Genomic DNA, 27,848 nt, shown 5'->3' on the forward strand with positions numbered 1-27,848 from the left:
GGCCTCGCCGCCATGTCGCGCTTCACACGCACCAAGCTGTTCGCCGGGTCCCCGCTCCTTTGGGTACGGCTGAGGCCTGCAACGGCCTCGGGTGCCGTTAAGCCGCCCCCCGCAGTCCCCTCCCCTCAGCGGCGCCGGCCCGAGCCCGCCTGCCCCGCCGCCGCCGCCGCAGGGAGCTGAGGTGACACCCGCGAGTCCGCCCGCCGCCGCGGGGAGCTGAGGCGACGCCCGCGAGTCCGCCCGCCCCTGCCGGCGGCCTAAGGGCGGGGGCGCCGGCTGCGCCTGGGCCCGGCGCCCTCGCTCGCCGCCCCAGGCCCCCTCCTGCTCCCCTCCCTCCTCCTCCGGGCCGGCCCCTCGCCCCGCCCAGTGTCTGAGGGGAAAGGAAACCGAAAGTACGCTGCGCCGGGCGGGGCCGCTGACCTACCTGGGCCAGAGTCCGAGCACCAGGCGGCGGCGGCGGCGGCAGAGAGAGGACGCGCCGGAGCCCGGTGAGCGACCCCCGCTCCGCGCCCCGGTCACGCATCTGCTCCCGCCCGCCGCGACCCCCGGCGCCCGCGCCGCCCCTCCACTGCCACTTCTGCCCCGACGCCCGCCTCAGCGCCCCCGCCACCTCCTCAGCCCCCCGCGCCCCCATCACCCGCTTCAGCACCCGTCTCCGCCTCAGTACCCGTCACCTTCTCAGCGCCCCCATCACCCACCTGAGTCCCTGGCCCCTCTCCTCAGCGCCCCTCTTAGCCCCCTCAGCGCCTCCATCACCGCCTCCGCCTCATCACCCAGCTCTCCTCTGTCCCCCCATCTCCGCCCTCATTTTCTGCCACAGCTCCCCCTTCATCTTCCAGCGTCCTCACCTCCCATCATCACCTCATTCATCCCCATCCTCTACAACCACCCTCCGCACCTAGACTCCCCATTTCCAGGCCCTCATCACTTTAGCAAACAGCCTCCAGCTGAGCTCCGCCCCAGCCTCTCCTTGAGGCCCCCAAACCTCTTCCACTGCCCCCCACCTCCCCAGCGGCTCCCCGCTTCAGCTTTGCCCTGGCACCTTCACGGCCGCACACAGCCCTGGCTCTCCCTTGACCCTGTAGTATCTCCATCAGGACCTGCTGGGCGCCTGGGTGCCAGGGACTCCCCCATGCTTTCTCATACTCTCTCAGGACCCTGGAGACTTCCCCCTGAAACCCAGCTCTAACCTCTTTCATCCCATCCTGGTAATTAATTTTCCTCTCTAATTTAACCACTACGCCAGCTTGACCATCACTGATTTTCTTCATCCTGCCCTTTTAGGCCTTGATTCCCAAAGAAACCCACTCTATTCTGCTTTTGTGGTAGCATTTCCTGTTCCTCTCTGCTCCTCCCTTTCCTTGCCTTTCTTTTTTCTTTTCTTCTGTTTCTTTTATCCCAGAAAATTTGTGAGTTTCTATTCAACAAGAGGAAGAAGGAATTTTCCTCTGAGCATTTTTTTCTAATTAAACAAACAAACAAAAAACCCTCTACATATTGAACCTGTGCCATGAGAGCTGGGTTTGATAAGATGAGGGATGAGATTCACCAAAAATATTCCCAGCAGGAAGGAAAGGGACTCCTTTCTCTGATGAGGGTAAAAGCTACTCCTCATGTAATGCCAGATCTATTCACAGTTTCCAACTGTGAATGTTTTAAAACTCAGTGAAAGGGACAGTCGAAAAAGTCCCTTTGCTGAGGACTCTCAGTTAGCCACTCTTTCCCTAGCCCCAGCCCACATGATGTGTATGAGTAGGATGGAGAAGTTTCCTTAAAAGGGGCTTCCTCTTCCTCTTACAGGACTACTGTTGAAAACCATCAAGATAGAAGAAAGAGGAGAAGGAAAGAACTGCAGATTTCTAGCTGGTCCTGAGGAAACAGCATCCTGTAGGTGCTAAGCCTCCTGGTTATTGAAACATGTAATTTCTTTCTCTTGATTCAGTAGAGCGGAGGGCTTAATCAGTTTGGCTGTGTTCCAAAGAGTAGTGTAGGGATAACTGCTCTCTAATTATTTATGTGCTACAGAGGACTGTAAGCTATAGAGTATTATATAGTATAAATGCTGGATGGAATGGTAAATACATGGTTTTGGGGTTAATAAAAATGTACTTCTTTCTGACCTGGCAACAATATTTGTTTGCTTTATAGGAGAGGAAGATGAAACCTAGCAACTGATTAAGTATCTTGGCTAAAGGCATAAACCAAACAGGAGTTTTGAATGAGAATTGATGACACTCCCTTAACCCCAAGAAAGTACAAGGATAAAGAGAAGGGGGAATTTGATCCTTTGAAATTTGATCCTAAATTGTGAATTTAGTGTTTTGTATCATAATTGAGCATTCACAGAGTTGAACACTTGTGCACATGATTAAAATCTATGTTTGACTCTTAATTAACGAATCATTAAGATGTAGAGGTAGAAAGGATTAGCTTGATACTTTTTGGGTTTTTTTCCTGCTGGATGCTGTATTTCAAAAGGCACTGATAACTGTCAACCTGTGCAGACTTCCAGACACTGAAAGCAACGTGAACGTGGAGGAAATCAGGTGACTCAGACATGGAGGACCGAAGACCTTGTCCGGAGGCCAGGCCCAGGAATCCTCATATTAACCACAGAGGTGAGCGAGGGTTTCTACCTTCAGATGGTCCCAGACTGATGATGGTTCCACTTACTATTTTTTGACTTTACAAGATGGTCCAAAAGCAATATGCATTCAGTAGAAACCATACTTCAGATTTTGAATTTTGAACTTTTCCTGGGCTAGCGATATGTGTGTGGTAAGATACTCTCTTGTGATGTTGGGCAGCGGCAGTGAGCCACAGCTCCGGGTCAGCCACTCTGTCCCAAAGGTAAACAACTAATACACTTACAACCATTCTGTACCCAGACAACCATCCTGTTCTTTCAGTACATTATTCAGTAAATTACATGAGATATTCAACACTTTGTTATAAAATAAGCTTTGTGTTAGATGAGTTTGCCCAATGGTAGGCTAATGTAAGTGTTCTGAGCACGTGTTAAGGTAGGCTTGGCTAAGCTATGATGTTTGATAGATTAGGTGTATTAAATGCTTTTTCGACTTAATGTTTTCAACCTACAGTGGTTTTATTGGGAAGTAACCCAGTTGTAAGTTAAAGAAAATCTGTAATGGGAAGGAAATTGAGTTCCTTATGAATGAGCAGGCCCACCAAAATAGACTGCATCTCTCAAGTAAAGAATGGTTTATTCCTGGGAATTCCCAGATGGCCCAGTGGTTAGGACTCCATGCTTTCGCTGCCATGGCCCAGGTTCAGTCCCTGGTTGGGGAACTAAGGTCCTGCATGCCACACAGCATGGCCAAAAAAAAAAAGAATGGTTTATTCCCTAGCTACAACATGAATGACTCTGAGACTAGACAACCATCCCCTTTCCTTAAGAGAGCTTCTAAATGGGTGCAGTTCACTTTAGCAAAGGTAGTGTTGAGGTGTCAGAAATGGAAATAACTTTTTTGGGTTTTTTTAATATTTATTTATTTGGCTGCGCCAGGTCTTAGTTGCAGCATGTGGGATCTCGTTCCCTGACCAGGATCGAACCTGGGCCCCCTGCATTGGGAGCGCAGAGTCTTAGCCACTGGACCACCAGGGAAGTCCTCGGAAGTAACTGGTTTAGAGCAGCATTATCCAGTAGAAACATAATGCAAGCCAAAAACTTAATTTTTAATTTTCTAGTAGCATCATTAAAAACAAAAACAGGTGACATGCATTTTAAAAACTTAATATTAATTTAATAAAATTTGGTATTTGTCTTATTTAAGCCAATATATCCAAATAATATCATTTTATTATAATTGAATATATTTTACTGTTATAGTACTTTTCTTGGAGTTTTACTTCTTTCCAGTTTTATTGAAATATAATTGACATACAGCACTGTGTAAGTTTAAGGTATACAGCATAAATGATTTGACTTACATGTATCATGAAATGATTACTGAAATAAGTTTAGTGAACATCTGTCATCTCATATAGATACAAAATTAAAGAAATAGAAAAAAATTTTTTCCTTGATGAGTGTTCTTAGGATTTACTCTCTTAACAACTTTCCTATATAATATATAATGGTGTTAATTACATTTATCATGTTGTACCTTATATCCCTAGTACTTATCTATCTTATAACTGGAAGTTTGTACCTTTTGACTCCTTCATCCATTTCCCCCTCCCCCAACTCCTTGCCTCTGGAAACCACGAATCTGATCTCTTTTTCTATGACTTTGTTTTTGAAGTATAATTGACCTACAACATTATGTTAGTTCCTGTTACACAATATAATGATTCAGTATTTCTATATATTTCAAAATAATCACAATAAGTCTAGTTACACAGTCTGTTACCATACAAAGATATAACATAATTATTGATTATATGCCCCACACTGTACATTTCATACCCATGACGCATTTATTTTGCAACTGTAAGTTTGTACCTCTTAATTTGCCTCACCTATTTATCTTCTCCCCCTACCTCCCTCCCCTCTGGTAACCACCTATTTATTTCTATAACTCTGTTTCTGTTTTTTTGTGTTTGTTCATTTCTTTGGTTTTTTAGATTCCACATATAAGTAAAATCATACAGTATTTGTCTTTCTCTGTCTTATTTAGCATAATACCCTCTAGGTCCATCCATGTTGTTGCAGATGGTAAGATTTCATTCTTTTATGGATGAGTAGTGTTCCGTTTTTTATACATATGTATATACGTATGTGTATATACATGTGTGTGTGTGTGTGTGTACACCCCATATCATCTTTATTCATTCATCTGTTGATGGGCACTTAGGCTGCTTCTGTATCTTGGCTATTGTAAATAATGCCGCAATGAACATAGGGGTGCACATACCTTTTCTAATTAGTGTTCATAGTACTTTTTTTTTTAATTTTTTAAAAAATTTATTTAATTAATTTATTTTTGGCTGCATTGGGTTTTCATTGCTGTGCACGGGCTTTCTCTAGTTGCAGCGAGTAGGCGCTACTGTTCGTTGTGACACGCGGGTTTCTCATTGCGGTGGCTTCTCTTGTTGCGGAGCACGGGCTCTAGGCGCGCGGGCTTCAGTAGTTGTGGCACACGGGCTCAGTAGTTGTGGCTCGCGGGCTCTAGAGCGCAGGCTCAGGGGTTGTGGTGCACGTGCTTAGTTGCTCTGCTACATGTGGGATCTTCCCGGACCAGGGCATGAACCTGTGTCCCCTGCATTGGCAGGCGGATTCTTAACCACTGCACCACCAGGGAAGCCCCATAGTACTTTAATAATTTTAATATTTGTATTGACTCCCCCCAAATATTCAAATATTATCATTTTAAGATGTTATCAATATAAAAAATTTTAATGAGGTATTTAACATTTTTTGCTGTTAAGCCTTTAAAATTCCATGTGTCATTTTACACGTCTTAATTCAGACTAGTCACATTTAAGATGCTTAATAACTACACATAGCTAGTCGCCGTGTATTTGATAGTACATGTCTAGAGTCCTAGGCACCAAAGCAAAGTTAGTTCCGAAAGCATCACTCTAGTGTAGTGATTATTCTGTTTGCTCAGAACTTTCTAAAACGAAACTAAACTGAATGGATTCTTGCCTTTCCCTAAGTTTGCAACATGTCTTCTGAGTTTCAGTCATGGAACGAATGAGGAAGAACTGTAGAACTTTATTTTATGAGCTATGTGAATGTTGAAAGGATGAGAAATGATACAATTTTCCATTCTTCCAAAACACTGAGTCTTCGAATCAGATCAGATTATTAAAAGTAGCACTTTCTTATGATATCTTGGGAGTTTGAAAAGTAAATATAAAAGTAACAATTATAAAAATTTAAAGTTCAGTATTACAGTATTTATATTTTACCAAATTTTCCTTTATCTTGTCACATTAAAATTTTCTCTACAACGTACAAAACAAGGAAACATGTACATTAGTGGATTTAGGATCTGACGGCGTGAAATGGTACAATCATCTTGAATATGATGTGCATTTGAAACTTTCATAACATTTGTTATCATCCAATCATGGCGTACAGTCTTTTTGTTTATTTGTTTTTAAAATCTCCAAGTCATTCTGCTAAGTTGGGTCAGCTTTAGAATCAGTTTTAGAGAAAAGGAAAGTGAAAGAAGAAGGGCTTGGGTATGTTGGCCGAGGTCACTTATGAAATGTGTGGCAGATCAAGGAAGGCAAATTCAGCTTCAGCCACAGGATGATGTTAGCTTTCCTGTGTGTGCTGGGTATGTCTCCTCCCTCTCCCCACACCTCCTTGTGTGAGGGTTGGTAATAGATAAGTACTATGTCGATGAACTCGTGCTGCAGAAAGGAGGAAAAGTTAATTTTCATTTTTCAGTTTCCTGAATCAAAGTTTGAGTTTCATTTCTCAGTTTTCTGAAATAGAACTTGAGTTTTATGTTTCAGTTTCCTTCACAATCTATTATTTGGCTCAGAAACATCTTGGTAAGGGAAGCCCTATCTTCCCCTTTGCCGTCTGATGCTGAGGAAAGTTCAAAAAGCATTTCCCTTTATGGTTTTATCCCATTTGACGTCTCTGTTGCCTATGACCTAATTGTTTACAGGCAGAACCAATGGCCCTAGAAATCAATAGGGTATTCCCAATAAAAAATTATTAGTATTTCTGCTAGTAATTAACATTAATGAGAGCTTTTTATGTGTCAGGTAGTATACTAAGCGTTTTATAAACATTTACTCTTTACCGTCAGCAACCCAGATGGTGAAGCTTAGAGAAATTATGCAACTTAGCCAAGGTTATACAGTAAGGAAGTACCTAGACCAAGGTTTGAACCAGGTCTGTTTAGCTGTGAAACTCATGCTCTCACTGTTGTTTGGTACTGGCAAGAGACTGAAAGCAATGAGATGATCTTTTTGAGCCTCTGAAATAATCCCAGCTTGTGAGGATTAAATGAGTAGTTATCCTCTATCATGTATTAGGCACTCAACAAATGTTTATTTTTTCTTTGCACCCTTTGAAAAAACAATATTTTCGTATTATATACAACAACCATTGTAAACTATTTTATATTTATCACGACTTGGTCGGAAACCTTTTTTCTCTCCAAATAAAACCTAAGCTCCTTAGTTGTTTTGGAAAATGAAAGTATGTTCATATCTTTGTGCTTACCCAAAATTCCCATTGTGTTTAGGGCCTGTGGATGGAGAATTACCACCAAGAGCTAGAAATCAGGCCAGTAATCCACCAGCCAGTGCTCTCAGAGGAGGAGCCAACCAGCCCGGAAGGCATCCTAGGGCCAACAACCATCCTGTTCCTCATCGGCAAAGAGAAGAGAGGTTTGGGGCTATTGGCAGGAACCCACATCAGGGAAGGAGGAACCAGGAGGGGCATGCCAATGATGAACCTAGAGGCCAAAGACATGGTCAGGAAAATGACACCAGGCGGAGAAATGGCAACCAGGAGGGAAGGAACCGCAGACCACCACGATCCGATGAAAACTTTCAGCAGTGGCGGAACCCCCACCAAAAGCCTGCAGAACAGCCACAGCAGGTGAAGAAACTGGGCTACAAGTTCCTAGAAAGTCTTCTGCAGAAAGATCCCTCTGAGGTGGTCATCACACTTGCCACAAGTTTAGGACTGAAGGAGCTCTTGTCTCATTCTTTTATGAAGTCCAGCTTCCTCGAGCTCATCTGTCAAGTTCTTCGGAAGGCTTGCAGTTCCAAAATGGACCGCCACAGCGTTCTCCATGTTCTGGGCATATTGAAGAATTCCAAATTCCTCAAAGTCTGCTTGCCAGCTTATGTGGTAGGGATGATCACTGAATCCACCCCCCATGTTCGAAACCAGTATCCAGAACACATTAGCAACATCATCTCCCTCCTCCAGGACCTTGTAAGTGTCTTCCCTGCCAGCTCTGTGCAGGAAACTTCCATGCTTATTTCTCTCCTGCCAGCTTCTCTTAATGCTTTGAGAGCCTCTGGTGTTGACATAGAAGAAGAGACAGAGAAGAACCTGGAAAAGGTCCAGACCATCATCGAACATCTGCAGGAAAAGAGACGAGAGGGCACTTTAAGAGTGGACACCTACACTCTTGTGCAGCCTGAGGCAGAAGACCATGTTGAGAGCTACCGGACCATGCCCATTTACCCCACTTACAATGAAGTGCACTTGGACGAGAGGCCATTCCTTCGCCCCAACATCATTTCTGGAAAATACGACAGCACTGCTGTCTATCTGGATACCCACTTCCGACTTCTGCGAGAAGATTTTGTCAGACCCCTGCGAGAGGGCATTTTGGAACTTCTCCAAAGCTTTGAAGACCAAGGCCTGAGGAAGAGAAAGTTTGATGACATCCGAATCTACTTTGATACCAGGATTATCACCCCCGTGTGTTCGTCAACAGGCATTGTCTACAAGGTGCAATTTGACACAAAACCACTGAAGTTTGTTCGCTGGCAGAACTCCAAGCGATTGCTCTATGGGTCCTTGGTGTGCATGTCCAAGGACAACTTTGAGACATTTCTTTTTGCCACTGTGTCTAATCGGGAGCAGGAAGATCTCTGCCGAGGAATTGTCCAGCTCTGTTTCAATGAGCAGAGCCAACAGCTGCTAGCAGATGTCCAGCCCTCTGACTCTTTCCTCATGGTGGAGACAACCGCATACTTTGAGGCCTATAGGCACGTCCTAGAAGGACTCCAGGAAGTCCAAGAGGAAGACGTCCCCTTCCAGAGGAACATCGTGGAGTGTGACTCTTATGTGAAGGAGCCAAGGTACTTGCTAATGGGGGGCAGATATGATTTCACTCCCTTAATAAAGAATCCCTCGGCCACTGGAGAATCTCTGAGGAATACTGAGGGCTTGAGACATGCCAGAGTTAATGTCTTAGACCCCAGCCAGTGGCCCTCAAAAGAAACCCTGAAGCTGGATGACTCCCAGATGGAAGCCTTGCAGTTTGCTCTCACAAGAGAACTGGCTATTATTCAAGGACCTCCTGGAACAGGTAAGAGGAAATTTTTCAGAGCACATGACATCTGCCCTATGAGATAGGCAAGGGAGGCTTGACTCTAGGTTTATGGAATGTCTCAGTTTAAAACATTCCCCTGAAATGGGCATTGAACTTGTTTAAAAAGCAGCTTCTCATAGTGATTTTCCAGTGAGGACCCATTGGTATGCGTAGTAAGACTGCTGAGGAGTCAGACTTAGGGAGATGCATTACTTCTGCTTCGTCGCAGGCTATATTAATTTGCTTGATCTTATATAAATTTAAGTTAAATAATATCAAGTATATAATAGCACTGGACACCAAATACTGCTGTATATGATTTGCATATGTTAACTCATTGCAACTCTGTGAGGTAGAAACCATTTCATTTTACAGATGAAAAAAACTAAGGCAAGGAGAGGTTGAATAATATGTTGAAGCTCACACAGATGACAAGTGACAGACCTAAGACTAGAACTCAGGCAGTCTAGAAGCCGGCTCCTGGCTTCTCTATCTACCACACTGAGCTTGCTTCTCTTGGAAATATACCTCCCTACATCCTCCTCCCCATGTGCCACTCTCTAATCCTCCTCTGAGATGATAGCTACTATTAGCAGTTTGACATGTGTCTTTTGAGATGTTTTCCAAAGTTAAAACTGATATATCTTTGTGTCTTTATGTGTATTTATATGTTTACATAGCACACTTTTCCTATGTTTTAAATAACAAAAACAAGATTATGCTCTATAGATTGGCCTACAATTTATATATATGTATATAACAACATGTTAGGGATATTTTTACATTCTTTACACTACAGTCACATTTAGAAATATACCTCACTCTTTTTTACCATGCCTGCATTCATGGCATGAATGCACCAAGATTTTTTTTTTTTTTTTTTGGTTTCATAGACAGTGCTTAATAAGTATTCATAATCTATATCTGTGCGTGTTTATCTCTGAGTACTCTGCTTATTATTTCTGTAGTTTTTTTCCTAACGTGGGAATTCACATTAATAGTTAGGGTAGGTACTGCTAAATTACCCTCCCGAAAGAATATTTAAAAAATAAAAAACAAAACAGGAAGAGGTTCTTTAAAAATAATGATAAAATAATGGCAACTCATGATAAAAAATTAATGTAACAAAATGGAAAGTTCTTTCTGATAAGAAACACCCATATGATGGGAAAATCTGCATAATTAAAGTGATGCTTTCAGGGCTTTAGAAGAAGAAAAAAGATGTACCAGTTTGTACTGCCACCGAGAATGAATTAGTGTTCCCATTTCCTTATGTACTTTCCAGCATTGTTGTATGTTATCAGTCTTTGCTCATCAGCAGTTTTTGCTGATCTGAGAGATTAGAGTTTTTGGCTCATTATTAATTTTAACTTTATGTTTTAATAAAAAATGGTTCAAATATTTTGAAAATTCCACGTCTCTCTCCTCCCACCATCCCACTCAGTTCCTTTATCTAAAGCAAACAATGTTATTGTCTTCCTGTTTATCCTTCCCGAGATATTCTATGAATATTCAAGCAAATGCATAATTTCCCCCCACTCTTTTTTGACTCATTATGCTAGAAAACACTTTGCATGTGTTTTGCTTGCTCACTTATAAAATATCTTGGTGATCCTTTCATACTGGTGCATAAGTATTATCTCACTCCTGTTTGTGGCTGCATAATATTCCATTGTATAGATAGCTCATAATCTCTTAACCAGTTCCCTATGGAAAGATTTACTGATACAAACAATAGGTCAGTGAATAACCTTGTTTGTGAGTCATTTCACACAGAAGCAGAATATATCCAGGAGAGAAATCCCTAACTGAATCAAAGAATATGTGAATTAGTAATTTTAATAGATAGTGCCAAATTGCCCTCTGGAAATGTATATCACAGTGGTTAATTTGTATTTCTTTAATCAAGAGTGAGATTAAATATCCTTTTTTGTCTTTATTAGCTATTTATATAACTGTTTCTGTGGATTGCCTTTTCGTATTTGCCATATTTCTGTTGAATGGTTTCTTTTTCTTACTGATTTATAGGCACTGTTTGTATATTCAAAATATGCATGTTGCAATTAATTTCCCCTAATGTTATCATTTGAATTGAGACTCTTTAGCTCCAAATATAGTAATAATGTAATCATTTCACGCTAGGTTGACACACACACACACACACACACACACACACACAGCTACTAAGAAACAGCCTACCTGTGAGTTTGAGAGGGATGTGACAAAGGGGGTCATTTTTGAGGTGGAAATCCGGAAAAGTATCCATTCTACGGGGAAGGAAGCAGTAGGAGAGAATGGGGTAAATATTGAATTATAAAGATTTTCTTTCCTCTGGAGGACTCCTTAGCCATCCAGTCCTCCAAATTAGAAACATAGGAGTTATCCTTTTCTGTTCCCCACCCCAGCCAAACCATTAGCAGGTTCCAATCAAGTTTACCTCTGAAACTTCTCCACAGTCTGCCTACTTATCTCAACTGCTGGAGCCAGACCTTGTCCTCACTCACTGGAAGATGTCAGGATCCTCCCAACCAGTCCATCCCTATTCCCCTTTGCCCGCTCTTACTCAGTTATCACTTTCCCAGGGAAGCCTCTTCTAATCTCATTGAGTAGGCCAGAATCCCAATTATTTGTTTTCTTGGTACCATGTATTTCTCATTTCCCACATTTGTGATTTTTACATTTGTTTGTGTGATGAATTATCTTTCTCTTCTGCAAGTCTGTCAGGTCCGGGAAGATAAGAACCATGGCTGTTTTGCTCACCATTGTATTTCTTGCACCTAACCCAGTGTCTAACACCTGTTTGGCACTCAATACATATTATTTGAAGAAAAAAAAAGGAAGCAAGAAATTGTTATTTATCTATACTGAAAAGTATTCAGCTGTACTGAAATTTTTTATTTTCTTGTATTGCTCACTCAACACTGAGTATTTTTTAGGACAGTGGCTACCTTCTCAGCTTGACACAACATAAGAATTTAGCTGTTTGTAAACAATTAATTATTGGCCATTTACTAATGAGCCCATAACTCTAACTCCAATGTTGATTTCTGTGAGTTTTTCACTCCTATCACAAAGGCAAGTCTACTGTGGTATAGTAAAAGCATTTCTAGGGCTTCCCTGGTGGCACAGTGGTTAAGAATCCACCTGCCAATGCAGGGGACACAGGTTCGAGCCCTGGTCCGGGAAGATCCCGCATGCTGCGGACCAGGTAAGCCCGTGCACCACAACTACTGAACCTGTGCTCTAGAGCCCGCCAGCCACAACTACTGAGCCCACGTGACACAACTACTGAAGCCCGCGTGCCTAGAGCCCGTGCTCTGCAACAAGAGAAGCCCTACAATAAGAAGCCCACGCACCACAACAAAGAGCAACCCCCGCTCACCGCAACTAGAGAAAGCCCGCGTGCAGCAACGAAGACCCAACACAGCCAAAAATAAATAAATAAAATAAATAAATTTATTTTTTAAAAAAAGCATTTCTAAATAATTTGCCATATGAGATTGGAAACAATGTATACGTCCATCGACAGAAAACTGGCTAAAAAAATGCCTTACAGCCCTGAAGAACAAAAAGAGGATTCTTTCTATGTACTGATAGAGAACTACCTCCAAGATATATTAAGTGAAAAAAGCAAGATGTAGAACAGTGAAAATAGTCTGCTACTGTTTGTATTTTAAAAAGGAAGGGGGAAGGCTAGAAAAAGACTGTATATTCGTTTTTGTTTGTGCATAGAATGACTACCTCTGGAAAGTTACGCAAGAAACTAGTAACACTGGGTGCTTCCAAGAGGAACTAGGTGGCTGGGGACAGAAGAGTGAGGAGGACATAATACACCCATTTGCGCTTCTAGGATTTTAAACCATCTCAATATATTACCTTAAATTTTTAAATAATAATAATAATTTGCTGTATGTAATTACTCCTTTTAGAAAGTCTCTTAAGTTTTTTAACTCTCCTTTTTCCTTGTTTTTTAGGCAAAACCTATGTGGGTTTAAAAATTGTTCAGGCCCTTCTAACCAACGAGGCTGTTTGGCAAATTAGCCTCCAGAAGTTCCCCATCTTGGTTGTGTGTTATACTAATCATGCTTTGGACCAGTTTCTGGAAGGTAATATCTGTAGGCAAAATTGTTCTCTCTTGGGAGTTCCCTGGTGGCTTAGTGGTTAGGATTCTGGGCTTTCACTGCTGTGGCCCGGGTTCAATCCCTGGTCAGGGAACTGCGATCCTGCAAGCTGTGCGGTGTGGCCAAAAAAAAAAAGTTCTCTATTAAGACATTTGTAGTTGAACCGTCAGCAAGTTCAGTAGCTTTCTATTGCTCTTTGGATAAAGTCCACAACCTGAAAGGCTGTGTGTGGTTTGCTCCAGCCTAATTCTGAACCTCATCTCCTACCTCTTCCCTTGTTCTCTTTAACTCCAGCAACCCTGACTGTCTACAGTTTCTTGACTTCCTCCAGCTTCTCCCTTGGCCCATGCTGTTCCCTCTGCCTAGCATGTACTTTTTCTTTCTCCTGCTGTCTCCATCTTGATGCATCCAGCCTGGATGGCTCCAGCTGATTCCTCAGGTCTCACTTCATGTGGACTTGCCCTCTTGGCCCCAGACAAGGTTAAGACTCCTTTTGTATTTTTTTCTTCAAATACTTAATTAGCATATATGTACCAATATTTTTGTATGTGTCTCTACCCTAGACTATAAACACTAAGTGGATTGGTCCTGTTTCTTGCTGTATTCACAGATCCTGGCACATACTAGACACTCAAACAATACTAATTGCATAAGTGAATGAATAAGTATTTGTTTTTCCTTTGGAAAATAATGCTTAGACTATTATTTTCCACTCTTTCATATCCTCCTTTCACCTAGATTAAATCTTCCATATTCCTAGAGTATCAGTTTAAATTAGATCCTCAAAAATTAGATCTCTACCCCACCCAAACTAGTTAAGGTACCCTGTTATACACTTTTAGCATGTATTTATAGTATTAAGTTTTATTATGATAAAATGTTTAATATGTATCTTCTCTGGTAGACTGTGAGACATGAAAACAAATGAGGAACTGAGCCTGTGTTTTGACCACTGTATCTTCAGAAACTAACACATGCCTGGCACATAATAAGCAATCAGTAAATATCTGTAGAGCGAATAATAGAGAACATTTACTAATGCTTACTTTGGGCCAGGCCCTCCCTAGGAGCTATAAGGATACTCTCTCGTTTATCCAGACTATAGCCCTATAAGGAAAGTATTACTGTCTTCAAATCACAGACAAAGAAACTGAGGCTCAACTTAAGTAACCTGCCCCAGGTTACATAGCAGTAAGTGGTACAGATGAGACTTGGGTCCCCAAGTGTCTGATTCTAAAGCCTGTGCTCTTAAGCACCACACTTTACTGCTCTGCAGGTCACATCATCTCTGGGGCCTTCTTGTTCACTGGTGGGGTAGGTTCTCTGTATAGGTTCTCTGTAAGTACCAGTTTGTACCCTAAGGGACCAGCTGCAACAACATCCCAAACATATACAGCTCTCACCTGAGAGAATCCAGCATAGCTCCTCTTAACTGTGCCATGCTCTGCTTTGCTCCACAGGCATCTATAAGTGTCAAAAGACCAGCATTGTGCGGGTAGGTGGAAGGAGCAACAGTGAAATCCTGAAGCAGTTCACCCTGAGGGAGCTGAGGAACAAGCGGGAATTCCGCCGCAACCTCCCCATGCACCTCCGAAGGGCCTACATGAGTGTAAGTCCCAGCTTTGGAGATCTGAGGTAGCTCAAGGGAGAACTAACCAAGACAGCAGTGGCTTTCTGGGTAGGCAGTCCAGGGGAGATAGGGAGGCTCCACAAAGCTGTGAAGGACCCTGGTTCCTTCCAGCATTCCATGCGGGTAATCCTACGGTGTGATCTTTGCCCTCATAATCCAAGATGGGGAAAGGACAGAAAAGGGCACACCACCCCTCCCAGCCCCTGCCAGGGCTTTAAAGCTACTTCCCCAAAACCACCCATAGCACTTTTACTTACAGCCTGTTGACCAGGTAAGTATCATCTTCTAGCTGGGCAGCATTGTGCCCAACCAAAACTTTGAGTTCTTATTACTAAGGAAAAAAGAGAGAAGTCTCTACCACAGTATATTTGGCCTGTTTTTCTGTTGTATTATTTGTTTCCTTTTCTTACTAGTTGGTAGGAGGTTTTTAGACATTTTAGATATTAATCCTTTGGTTTTAAGACTGGCTGTTCCTGTGTTAGCTTTGTTTTCCCTCAAGGCAGAGACTGAGTTTGGGGCATGATGATACTTCTTCATCATTTCTTTCCCTCTGTTCTTGATAGATCATGACACAAATGAAAGAGTCTGAGCAAGAGCTGCATGAAGGGGCCCAGACTCTGGAGTGCACCATGCGTGGCGTACTACGGGAACAGCATCTGGAGAAGTACATCTCCCTCCAGCACTGGAAAAGCCTGATGAATGGACCGATACAGGTAGGGGCCATCTTGTGGGGCACAAGCATCTCTCTTGTCCCCATATTTGGCAGCACAAGTAGCAGTCCAAAGTATTAGCTATAATCTGCTAAGATGCTGCTGTGATGTGAAAAGTTCCTTTTCGTGAGAAAAAGGCAGCTGAATATACCAGAAACAAGACTCTGGAGCCAGTCTGCTGGATGTGAATACTGATTTTGCTCTAGGCAAGTTACTTAATTTTCTTGTTCCTGTTTCCTCTTTTATAAAGTGGGGATAGGGACTTCCCTGGAGGTCCAGTGGTTAAGACTCCAGGCTTCCACTGCAGGGGACACGGGTTCGATCCCTGGTCGGGGAACTAAGATCCTGCAAGCCATGAGGCGTGGCAAAAAAAAAAAAAAAAAAAGTGCGGATAATAACATTAAGTTGAACCACGTGAAATTGCCAATATTTTTAAATTTAACTTGCAAAAATGGCAGTTTCTTACAGATCAACTTAATTCTTATAGGATTGTTATTGAATAAACAAGTCAATATTTGTAAACCTCGATTTAATAAGTGTGCTCTAAGTGCTTGTTAAATTAAACAAAATCATAACGAGGCAACCTAGCACATATAGAAGGCCTGGGACTTGACAGACTGGTCACACAGACTTGTGACTTGAGCCGGTGTGATCCTCAGGTCCCTCAGCAGTCAAGCAGGAATAATAATAATGCCTGCCTTCAAAGGATATTATAAGAAGTATCTGATACTATCTGTGTATTGTTTTTTTTTCTTTGTTGGCTGTACTGTGCAGCATGTGGGGATCTTAGTTCCCCAACCAGGGATCAAACCCGTGCCCCCTGAAGTGGAAGCACAGAGTCTAAACCACTGGACCACCAGGGAAGTCCCTGACATGATCTCTGTAAAGTGGTTGGCCAGGAATCCAGTGAGATGGTAGCTCTACTATCAATGGGTTGGTGATTTCCAGGGTTTCAAGCCCAAAAGCCTAAAAGGGTCAGTCAGAGTCCTATAAAGGACTGAAGCAGGCTAGATGTGAGGTGTTGGGAAGTAGCAAGGACTGAGGCAAATTGGAAAAGGGGTGGCAGCAGCCCACTTCAGCCATTTGTTGCCATTTAGGAATGCAGGCTCATTGCTCCCATAGCTCCTGATTTTTTCAAAAGAGGCAGGAAATTTTTGTTTTTAAATCTATGCAAGTCATATTAAATGATCCAGTTGCCCAAACGTTGCATTTTTAAGAGAATTTTAAGGGAATTACCTCTTGATCCTTTGAGAAGACCTTTCCTTTCCTTCATGCTAGTTGTCATAGAATTCTCATGACTAATAATTCTTTCCTCAGGATAGCGAATGGGTTTGCTTCCAGGGCTGGAAGCGTTCCATGATGCTGGAGTGGCTGGGTCTGGGTGTTGGTTCTTTCACCCAAAGTGTTGCTCCAGCAGGACCTGAAAATACAGGTAAGAGGTGCATGTCTACCTAGAATCACATCTTAAGGTGGAATATGGTAAAGACTAGAAGAGCAGGACTTAAAAGTAATGCCCAGAATTTATAAAGAGCTATTATAATCAGTCAGAAAAAGACAAATAATAGCTTAATAGGAAAACAGATAAAAGACTTTTAATAAGCACATCACAAAATAAATCCTCATGGTCAATAAACATGAAAAGTGCTCATTAGAAACGAGAGGAATTAAAACTACAGTGATATACTATTACACACCTACTAGATTGGCAAAATTTAAAATGTTTGATATAATCCCACATTGAAAGAATGTGGAGCAGTGGGAACTCTGATATGAGGCTAATGGTGATATTAATTGGCAAAACCACTTTATGATAATAGGAAAGCAGAAGGAACGCAAATATCCATCCACATTTGTACACCAGATGGATAATTTACAATCTATTCAGATAATGGATACAACTGTGAAAAGGATTGAATTACAGCATATACAGCAATATGTGTGACTCTAAAAAACATGCTGAATGAAAAAAGCAAGTTATAGGAAAATATTGATATGTACAGTATGATTTCATTTATATAGAGGTCAGAAAAGTCAAAACTAGATGATGTGTTGTTGTTTGAAGATATATATACATTATGTATGTGGTACAGTTAAAAGGGAGGAATGACTAATATAGAATTCAGGCTAGTAGAGCCCACAAGGGTCTTCAAAGAAATTGGTAACTTTCTGCTTCTTAAGTTGGGTGGAAGGTACTTGGATGTTCATTTTATATATTTTTATAATCCTTTATGTTGCACATTTACGTTGTATACTTTCCTTTGTATATGTATTTGACATAAGTAAAACCTTCCTTAAAAAGGCATACATTCATGTGATTTTTTAAATGTAACAAAAATGTATGCAAGGAAACCTAAGTCTCTCTCCCCTCTCATTCCTCCCATTTCCCTACTCAGAGGTAACCACTTAAACCCCTTAAGAATGTCTTCATGCATCTAAGCTCTTATAGGTACCCTTTTTCGTCCTTTGACTTCAAGAGTCTCCATCCCTGTCCTGCCTGCTTTCCTCTTTTAGCCCAGGCAGAAGGGGACGAGGAGGAGGAAGAAGGGGAAGAGGAGGGTTCGCTGATTGAGATTGCAGAGGAGGCTGAACTGATTCAAGCAGACCGGATGATTGAGGAGGAAGAGGTGGTGAGGCCCCGGCGACGGAAGAAGGAAGAGAATGGGGCAGTACAGGAGTTGGCTAAAGTGCTTCTGGCCATGAGGCTAGACAACTATGGCCCCGGGACAGCAGCCGGGCAGGAGCAGGCTGCAGGAGAGTGGGAGGTAAACTCACTTCCTCGTAGCCCCTGAAAGTCCTAACAGAGTGGGAAAGGGGAGTTCAGTAATTACTGCCAGGTGGGTGTGGGTAACTCTCCTGAAACAGGCCTGAGAGCATCTGTTCTGACCAGAACCGCAGCCCCAGATTTTCACTCACTTCTGTTGCACTGTATTCACTTCATCCTCATAGTTAGCTTAATTTACCCTTTTACAACCTAATCCTAGTATAAGATAGGTCCAGTTTCCAAGAGTATAAAACTTATGGCCTTTTAGAGGGGCCCTGGCAAGAAATGCTAACTTAGAAAGACAGGAAGCAGGTAGCCAAGTGCTGCTCTTGAACTTTTGGAGTAGCGCAGCACATGTGAGTCAGATCAAACACTTATGGTCTCAGTGCTTGGTGCTTTCATGAATATTCTCTTTTCAACTACAAACAAGTCTGTGCATTAAGATTTTAGAGGATTCAAGTAAAACAGAATGAAGTAAGCTATGTAGACTGGATGGAATATTCATCCTTCAATCACTCTGAAATTTGATATTTCTCTTAGAGCCAGAATAGTATAAATGCTCAGACTTTCTGTCTGCTCCTTCCTTTGGTAGAACCCAGTGGTCCTCAGAATTTACCGTGTCTTACTCTGACAATAGAGCACTGAACCCCACTGATGACTTAAGGGACTTCCAAGGGCAGCTTTGAATGCAGCTTTCTCCAGTCTGCTGGCTTTGAATCTGATGTCCTAGTTCAGTTCAACATCACTATGTGAGGGACAGAATCATGAGCCCAATAGTTGGAAGCACGGATTGGGCATCTCTGCCATGTGGCCTGCGGAGGAGTTGAATTGTTTGGTTTTGAAGCGGAGGGGGGTCCATAGTATTGTGACATCTATCTGGCATGCCAGTCCTTCTGAAGACTCATGCAGAGCCAGGGGGGAGCACTTTCTCCAAAATGGTGCCTTCTACCCACTTGTTAAAGGTACTATCTTGATATAACGGCATTAAGACCATCTTAGCAGGACCTGTATGGCATTTAACAAGAGAGACGCACCTCCACTACTGTCATGACATATGTTTTAGGAATGAGAAGCAGACTGTGGTCAAAGATGTTCAGTAATAACTAGTGCCAGCACTCTGCTAAAGTGCTTTACATGTATTTACTCCTTCAGTCAATCCAGCAACTCTGTGAAGAGGTAGTATTATTATTCCCATTTTACAGAAGGGGATGCTTAGGCACATAGAGGTTCAGGTTCAGTAACTTACTCTAGGTCCCGCAACAAATAAGAGGTAGATGGGACTTTGAACCCAGACAAACTGGCTCCAGAGCCATCGTTTAGCAATGAAATATCTGTTGGGAGAGTGTGAGACACTTAGAGAAGTTCATCAGAGATGACAGCTCCTTTTTTAAATGTGCTCTGGCCCCCACCTCGGGCTTAGAACCAGGCCCACCTCTACTCAGTGACTCTGACTGGTATTGATATCTACAGACCCAGCGCAGCCAGAAAAAGAAAATGAAGAGGAAAGTGAAGGTTGAGCTTCGCAAGCTGAACACCATGACTGAGGCTGAGGCCAGTGAAATCCAGGATGTTTGGCAGCTGGACCTGAATTCTCGCTGGCAGCTTTATAGGTACTGTGCCCATCCACCCCCCACCTACCCCCAGCCCCAGCCAGCCCATGTAATTTCCCCAGGGGGTTCCTTTCCTGTTCCTAGAATATAAGCCCTTCAGATCTTCAACATTAGTGTTAACCGACGATTGATTGAGCACCCCACTGAGCTGAGTGCTAGATGCAGCCATGGGACAGAATAGACACGCTTGGTTCTACCCTCACGGGGCTTAGAGGCTATCCAGAAAGACAAATCAGTTAGTTCCACAAATAAAAGGTTACAAATAGGCATCAACACCAAGGAAGAAAAGAGCAAGGAGTGCTAAGAATATTAACATGGGAGCTGAGCTGATCTGAGCTATCCAGGAAAGTGACATGGGAGGCAAGATCTGGAAGATGAGTAGGCATTAATAAGGCCAGTTGGGAAGGGGGAGCAGATGAGCTTGCAGGGACCACATGGGTAAAGGCCTCGAGGTGGGAGGGAGCGTGTTTGAGAAATTGAAAGAAGGCAGCCAGCATGGCTGTGGCTCAGACAAATGGAAAGTGAGGTCAGAGAGGTGGGCAGGGGCCAGACTATGCAGGGCCTCTTAGGGCTGAAGAGTACCACTGGAAGGTTTTACAGCAGAGTGGTGACATGATCTGTTTTACTTGTGGAGAGTTACAAGTAATTCTCCACAATTACAAGTAATGTGAGGGGAGGAGTGGGGACTTGGGCAGGAATGGAGTAGGGACAGTTTGTGAGAAATTCTTTTTGAAGCTTTTAAAGTCCCTTGCTCTTGTCCAGGAATTAACCTCTGTTCTTTATCCCCCTCCTTCCTTAGCTCCTGACCACTTATATACATCTCCCTGCACATCATTTTGTTGGCCATTTTGGACTCTTGGGTCCCTGCACATCTGGGTCTCTCCTTTCTCTGTGGCTTGTAACTTCCTCTAGGGTGTAGGTTCCACTTCATGCACAGGGCACATTGAAGGGGGTTCCTCCACCTTCTCAAAAAGCACATGGCTTCCTCTCCCTGGTTCTTCACATTCTCCAGGCTGTGGCTACAGATGTACCAGGCTGACACCCGCCGAAAGATCCTCAGCTATGAACGTCAGTACCGCACGTCAGCAGAGAGAATGGCTGAGCTGAGACTCCAGGAAGACCTGCACATCCTGAAAGATGCCCAAGTTGTAGGAATGACAACAACAGGTAAGAAAGCATAGAGTTCACTACTGATGCCAAATGCCTATCAGATTATCTAGGACAGGTAAAGAGAAACTTCTTTAGTAGGTTCGAGGAAAATACCATGAAAAGCTCTTGAAAGCAAGCTGTGTTTAGGGTTCTCTTGGTGAAATTCACCCACTTGCTTCTACTGCATTTAGAACCTCAACAGCGACAACATGGGGATGGTGCTCTGGAGACCACCCAGCAGCACTCATTCTCATCCAGTGGTCACCGTGGCCCTGGGTCAATGTGAGGACTTGGTTGTAACAGACCCAGGCTCAGGGGTCACCAATCCAGAAGCCCAGTGGCACAGCGAGTCCAGTACATCCGCTCAGAGAAGTCTCTTTGTTCTCTTGACTCGAGGTGCTGCCAAGTACCGCCAGATCCTGCAGAAGGTGGAGCCTCGGATCGTCATCGTGGAAGAGGCTGCTGAAGTCCTTGAGGCCCACACCATTGCCACCCTGAGCAAAGCTTGCCAGCACCTCATTCTGATTGGGGACCACCAGCAGGTAGACCAGGGGCCCCTGGAAGATGGGTTGGCTCTCTGCAGGAGTGGAATCAGGAATCAGACAGGAAGACTCTGGTCTCTGCTTTACCAGTCCTCAAGCTTATTAGTGGCTTTCTGTGATACCTCTTTTCCTCACCTCCCATGTTCAATCTAAGAGCAGGTGCTCTTAGATTTGGGGCATGTTTTAGAGGTAGCATTATCCATTTCATCTGTTCCCTTTGCTACTTTTTAATCTACCGTGGCCTTTTAAGTGGACTGTTAGAACAGCATGTTCCCCATCACACTGCTTCCATTTTTGCCACCCTCTAATCCATTCTTCATAAAGGAGCCAAAGTGAATCTTTTCAAAAAAGTAAATCAGGTCATGTTACTCCCCAGCTTAAAACCCTCCAGTGGTTTCCCATTGCACTTAAAATAAAAATCAAGCTTCTGGGGCTTCCCTGGTGGCGCAGTGGTTAAGAATCTGCCTGCCAATGTGGGGGACACAGGTTCGAGCCCTAGGTCCGGGAAGATCTCACATGCCGCGGAGCAACTAAGCCCATGCGCCACAACTACTGAGCCTGTGCTCTAGAGCCCGTGAGCCACAACTACTGAGCCTGCGCCCTGCAACTACTGAAGCCCATGTGCCTAGAGCCCATGCTCCGCAACAAGAGAAGCCACCACAGTGAGAAGCCCGCGCACCGCAACGAAGGGTAGCCCCACTCGCCGTAACTAGAGAAAGCCCGTGCACAGCAACGAAGACCCAGCGCAGCCAAAAATAAATAAATAATACATAAATTAAAAAAAAAAAATCAAGTTTCTTAAAGTGGCCTACAAAGGCCAGTATTCTCAGGGTTCAGCCTGCTTCTCTGACCTCACCTCATACCACCATCTATCTCATTTCCTCACTGTGTTCCCACCCTCTGTTCTTTCTGCTCCCTCTTACGGCTTGCTCTTTGAATGACTGGTGACTTCCTCCATGCTGGTGTCAACTCAGAGGTCACTGTTCAGAGAGGCCTATGTAAAGAACCTCCACCCCTGGGCATTCTGTCACATCACCCTTATTTCTTGGCTTCATGGCCTTTGTCACTCTTTGTCCTTAGCCTGTTAACACCTAAAGCAGTGCCTGGAACACAGAAGCCCCTTGAAAAACATTTGATAGGTGGGTAGGTGGATGGATGGTTAAAATACATTTTCAGTGGAGAATCCTCAGACGTGTTTCTCTTCTCAGCTGCGCCCCAGTGCCAATGTGTATGATCTGGCCAAGAATTTCAACCTTGAGGTGTCCCTCTTTGAACGGCTGGTGAAAGTGAACATTCCCTTTGTCCGTCTGAATTACCAGGTGAGAAGCTAGACCTTTGTTACTGCCAAATGTCCAGGAGAAGGCTCCTGGGAGCCTGCCAAATGCCAACAAGAAAGCTTGGCATTTTTATTTCATTAAAATAATGCTAGTTTAGTAATGAAATGACTCTGTCAGATTTATTTTGTTTTTTTGTTTTAAAATACCACAAGTTCAGCCTGTGTTGAATTTGTGTCAGATGAAGGAGCTGTTTTATATTCTGCTCTTTTCTCCCTATTATTCTTTTCAAATGTTACCTCCCCAGATTTTCCACTAGCAACTTAAGTCTTTAGAAAACTGTCCATTTTATTTTCTGCCCATGTTTTTAATGACATACATGTCTTGTTTCAGCACCGCATGTGCCCTGAAATTGCCCGGCTTTTGACACCCCACGTTTACCAGGATCTGGAGAACCATCCCTCTGTTCTCAAATACGAGAAGATTAAGGTGAATCTGCTCTACCTGATCTTTCTCTGATGCTGTCAGCAACCTAGGAGGTTATATTTTCCTCAGGACAAAAAAGGGCCTTCAGAAGGGAATACAGCCAGCTTTTTAAAAAGCTACCTATTGGGAATTCTCTGGTGGTCCAGTGGTTAGGACTTGGTGCTTTCACTGCCAGGGCCCGGATTCGATCCCTGGTTGGGAACTAAGATCCCCCAAGCCATGCGATGTGGCCAAAAACAAAAACAAAAAACAAAACAGTAAAAAGCTAGTTATTAAGAAGAGGAATAGTATAGAAGTTGAGAATACAAACCTGGGTTTTTGAATCCCAGCTCTGCCAATTAGTAGCTGTGTAACCTTTAGCAAATTATATACCAATTCTGAGGGTCAGGGTCTTCTTTTGTACATGAGAGTAATGGTTGCTGCCTCATAATATTATTGTATTGAAGGAGATAAGGTATATAAAGCATTCAGCACAGTGGAATGCTCATAAGTTAAAGATTATGGTACAGAGTATACAGAAGCCTTCTAAGGTCCCTCCCTGGAACAGGGTCAGTGGCCAACGCACATGAAGATAGAAAAAACTACCATGAGTGAACCTTCTAACGTGTCTCTTCTTTTTCTTTCCAGGGGGTCTCTTCCAACCTTTTCTTTGTAGAACACAACTTTCCTGAACAGGAAATCCAAGAAGGCAAAAGCCACCAGAACCAGCACGAGGCTCGCTTTGTGGTGGAGCTGTGCAAGTACTTCCTGTGCCAGGAATACCTGCCCTCCCAGATCACCATCCTCACCACCTATACCGGGCAGCTCTTCTGCCTGCGCAAACTCATGCCTGCCAAGACATTTGCTGGTGTCAGGGTCCATGTGGTGGACAAATACCAAGGGGAGGAGAATGACATCGTCCTCCTCTCACTAGTGCGCAGCAACCAGGAAGGCAAGGTGGGTTTTCTGCAGATATCCAACCGCATCTGCGTGGCCTTGTCCCGTGCCAAGAAGGGAATGTATTGCATTGGAAACATGCAGATGCTGGCCAAGGTGCCCTTGTGGAGCAAGATCATCCATATCCTTCGAGAGAACAATCAAATAGGTTGCGCCCTCCAGCTGTGCTGCCAGAACCACCCTGTTACCCACACTTTAGTATCCAAAGCTTCTGACTTCCAGAAAGTGCCCGAAGGAGGCTGCAGCCTACCCTGTGAGTTCCGGCTGGGCTGTGGGCACGTCTGCACCCGTGCCTGCCACCCCTATGACTCCTTGCACAAGGAGTTCCAGTGCATGAAGCCATGCCAGAAGGTGATCTGCCAAGACGGGCATCGGTGCCCCCTTGTTTGCTTCCAGGAGTGTCAGCCTTGTCAGGTGAAGGTGCCCAAAGTCATTCTCCGGTGCGGCCATGAACAAATGGTCCCTTGTTCCACGCCTGAGTCAGATTTCTGCTGCCAAGAGCCTTGCCCCAAGGTCCTGAAATGTGGGCACAGGTGCAGCCACCCATGTGGTGAAGACTGTGTGCGGTTGTGTTCAGAAAAGGTCACCGTGAAACTCAAGTGTGGGCACAGCCAGAAGGTGAAGTGTGGCCATGTGGAGGACCTCAGGTATGACCTGCCAGTCAAATGCACCACCAAGTGTGGCACCATCTTGGACTGCGGGCATCCATGTCCCGGCTCCTGCCACAGCTGCTTCAAAGGGCGCTTCCATGAGCGCTGTCAAGAGCCCTGCAATCGCCTGCTCATCTGTTCACACAAGTGTCAGGAGCCGTGCATTGGCGAGTGCCCACCCTGCCAGCGGACCTGTCAGAACCGCTGCGTCCACAGCCAGTGCAAGAAGAAGTGTGGGGAACTGTGCAGTCCCTGCGTGGAACCCTGTGACTGGCGCTGCCAGCACTACCAGTGCACCAAACTCTGCTCTGAGCCCTGTGACCGACCCCCATGCTACGTGCCTTGTACTAAGCTGCTGGCTTGCGGCCACCCCTGCATTGGTTTGTGTGGGGAACCATGCCCCAAGAAGTGCCGTGTCTGCCACCAGGAAGAAGTCACCCAAATCTTCTTTGGCTTTGAGGATGAGCCAGATGCCCGCTTTGTACAGCTGGAAGACTGCAGCCACATCTTTGAGGTGCAAGCCCTGGACCGCTACATGAATGAGCAGAAGGATGACGAAGTTGCCATCAAGTTGAAGGTCTGCCCTATCTGCCAGGTGCCCATCCGCAAAAATCTGAGGTACGGAACCAGCATCAAACAGCGGCTGGAAGAGATTGAAGTTGTCAAGGAAAAGATCTTGGGCTCAGCAGGGGAAATTGCAATCAGCCAGGAACAACTTAAGGCCCTACTGGAGAGGAAGAATCTCCTCTACCAGCTGCTCCCTGAAGACTTCCTGATGTTGAAAGAGAAGCTGGCCCAGAAAAATCTGTCAGTGAAGGACCTGGGCCTTGTTGAGAATTACATCAGCTTCTATGACCACCTGGCTGGCCTATATGATTCCCTGAAAAAAGTGCATGTCTTAGAGCAAAAGAAAGTGAGGACTCGATTAGACCAGGTCCATGAGTGGCTGGCCAGGAAGCGTTTGAGCTTCACCAGCCAGGAATTGGATGACCTCCAAAGTGAAATCCAGAGGCTCACATACCTGGTGAACCTGCTGACCCGCTGCAAGATAGCAGAGGGGAAGGTGAGAGGCAGCGTAGCAGAAGAGGTCTCCAGAGTCCAGAAGATCCTCGAGGGGACGTGTAAGTTCACCCGGGAGGATGAGCAGCTTGTGCAGAGAAAGATGGAGGCTCTGAAAGTCACCCTTCCCTGCTCTGGCCTGGGCATCTCAGAGGAAGAACGAGTGCAGATCGTCAAAGCCATGGGTTACCCTCGTGGCCACTGGTTCAAGTGCCCCAATGGCCACATCTATGTGATTAGCGATTGTGGGGGAGCCATGCAGAGGGGCACGTGTCCTGACTGTAAGGAGGTGATTGGGGGCATAAACCATACTCTGGAAAGAAGCAATCAGCTTGCTTCTGAGATGGATGGGGCCCAGCACCCTGCCTGGTCTGACACGGCCAACAACCTGATGAACTTTGAGGAGATCCAGAGGATGATGTAGGAAGATGACATACCGCTGCCTTTTGCCCCGGCCACCACATGGCTGGGGCCGGCTCCCCCATGAAAGAACCGAAGTTTGTTTTTTATTACTGTTCTTTTAGTCTCAGCACCTATTTAAGGATCCACTTTTAGGGCTTGCCCACATTTGTTTCTAGATTTACCCCTGCTCTAGAGTAATCACTTTACCTCCAGAACTGAGAGCGAAGTTAACAGGTCTCTCCTCTTCTCTCTTCTGCAAGTTAGTGGACAGACTGCCTGGAGCACGTTTGGGGCTTCCACCTAGGGCTACCTAGTAGTATCTCTGGATCCTGACTCAGTCAGATGTTTTTTTCCACAGTGCTCCAGAGGCAGATAGGAGCTCAGTGAAGCAGACTCATTCTAAATTGCCAGGACCTAACTTGCAGACTCACTTGCACTCTAATAAAAAGAGGTCCAGAGGAGTTGTTTATGAACTGCTTATCCTTTCAAGGAGCACAAGAATTCCTCCTACCCTCCTCCTTGGGCACCCTCATTCCAGGAGACGGAGGCACGTGATAAGACAAAGACTTCACTGACTAATCCTGACGTTACATATTCACTGAGAGTGGGGGAAAGTGTGATACACCACAGCTGGGGGCTTATGCAGCCGACCCAGGCCAACCAAGGAGTGATCCCTGTACCCTTCCTTGTGATTTGCACTTTGGGATGGTTGAGGTTTCTTTCCCTGCAGTAGGAGAGGCTGAGTAGCCGTGCTGGTTCCCCAGGGCCCTGAAAGGACTAAACTCTCATTTGGTACCAGCAGCGCCTATCCAAAGTGTGACCCTTTTGTCCCAACACCCTCTATTGCAGCTTTTGCCTGGGCAGGGTTAGCATGCCAGCAGCTTCTGTAGGTCCCAGGTCCATACCAGAAGCCAGCCCCCAGGCCCGCTGCCTGCATACATAGTCCCTCAGTCCAGTGTTCCCTAGAACTGACACTTAGGCATCTCAGGTCTTTCTAATGTTGGCGAGAAAACATCCCTTTGCTATGTATACATTTCCTTTTTTGTCTTTACTATGCACTTTAGCCTATAAAGCCAATTAATAAAACCGATTTAGAAAATCAGTGGTCTGTGTTTGTCCTCAACTGTTAAAAGCAGCTCAAGCAGCTTGAGACAGTGAGGATGGGAATGGAGGCAGTGCCTACGAGGAGGCCATACTTCTGTGTCTGTGGTATGGGGTTTTTCTTTTGGCTGGTAAGTCATTTTTACTCTTTGTGAAAAGAAAACTCTTCAACCTGTACCAAAAGGTATACTTGAAGTTTCCTTCCCCAGAGGCACTCCTATTAACAGCTTCATGAGTCCTCCCAGAGAAAATCGATCAATCTGTGCATATGCAATATCTAACCCTTAAAAGAGTGCGTAGTTCTGCACTTGGCCTAATGCTCTAGCTTGGGGATCTTTCTGTAAGCACGTAAAAACGGTGAGTCTGGGACTGCCCTGGTGGTCCAGTGGTTAAGACTCCGTGCTTCCACTCCATGGGGCACGGGTTCAAT

At 44.5% G+C, this 27,848-nt stretch overlaps 1 protein-coding gene across 4 annotated transcripts; it reads left to right on the forward strand.

The window, feature by feature from the left end:
* The first annotated feature begins 32 nt into the window (after positions 1-32).
* On the forward strand, positions 33-27,419 carry ZNFX1 (zinc finger NFX1-type containing 1). 4 transcript variants are annotated; one of them, XM_082430778.1, is made up of 15 exons: positions 33-488; positions 1,801-1,919; positions 2,505-2,618; positions 7,176-8,984; positions 12,962-13,093; positions 14,569-14,717; positions 15,302-15,451; positions 16,766-16,880; positions 17,960-18,210; positions 19,680-19,819; positions 20,832-20,986; positions 21,365-21,510; positions 22,719-22,829; positions 23,178-23,273; positions 23,898-27,419. In XM_082430778.1, the coding sequence occupies exons 3-15, from the start codon at positions 2,558-2,560 to the stop codon at positions 26,337-26,339; spliced, it is 5,757 nt and encodes a 1,918-aa protein (XP_082286904.1). In that variant the 5' UTR covers positions 33-488; positions 1,801-1,919; positions 2,505-2,557; the 3' UTR covers positions 26,340-27,419. The 4 variants fall into 4 exon arrangements, with proteins under 4 accessions (XP_082286904.1, XP_082286903.1, XP_082286906.1 ...); XM_082430777.1 differs by having other exon boundaries at positions 1,801-1,887; XM_082430780.1 differs by lacking the exon at positions 7,176-8,984 and having other exon boundaries at positions 1,801-1,887.
* Positions 27,420-27,848: the final 429 nt, after the last annotated feature.

The sequence above is a fragment of the Balaenoptera physalus genome, assembly GCF_965194825.1.
Source record: "Balaenoptera physalus genome assembly, chromosome: 16".
In the NCBI taxonomy this organism is placed as follows: domain Eukaryota; kingdom Metazoa; phylum Chordata; class Mammalia; order Artiodactyla; family Balaenopteridae; genus Balaenoptera; species Balaenoptera physalus.

What these genes read in the sequence shown, in the direction of transcription:
- ZNFX1 (XM_082430778.1), top strand. Translation starts at nt 2,558, where the DNA reads ATGGAGGACCGAAGACCTTGTCCGGAGGCCAGGCCCAGGAATCCTCAT. An exon ending in TTTGGACCAGTTTCTGGAAG is followed by an intron (nt 13,094 to 14,568) that starts GTAATATCTGTA and finishes TTTGCTCCACAG; the next exon opens with GCATCTATAAGTGTCAAAAG. An exon ending in TCCGAAGGGCCTACATGAGT is followed by an intron (nt 14,718 to 15,301) that starts GTAAGTCCCAGC and finishes TGTTCTTGATAG; the next exon opens with ATCATGACACAAATGAAAGA.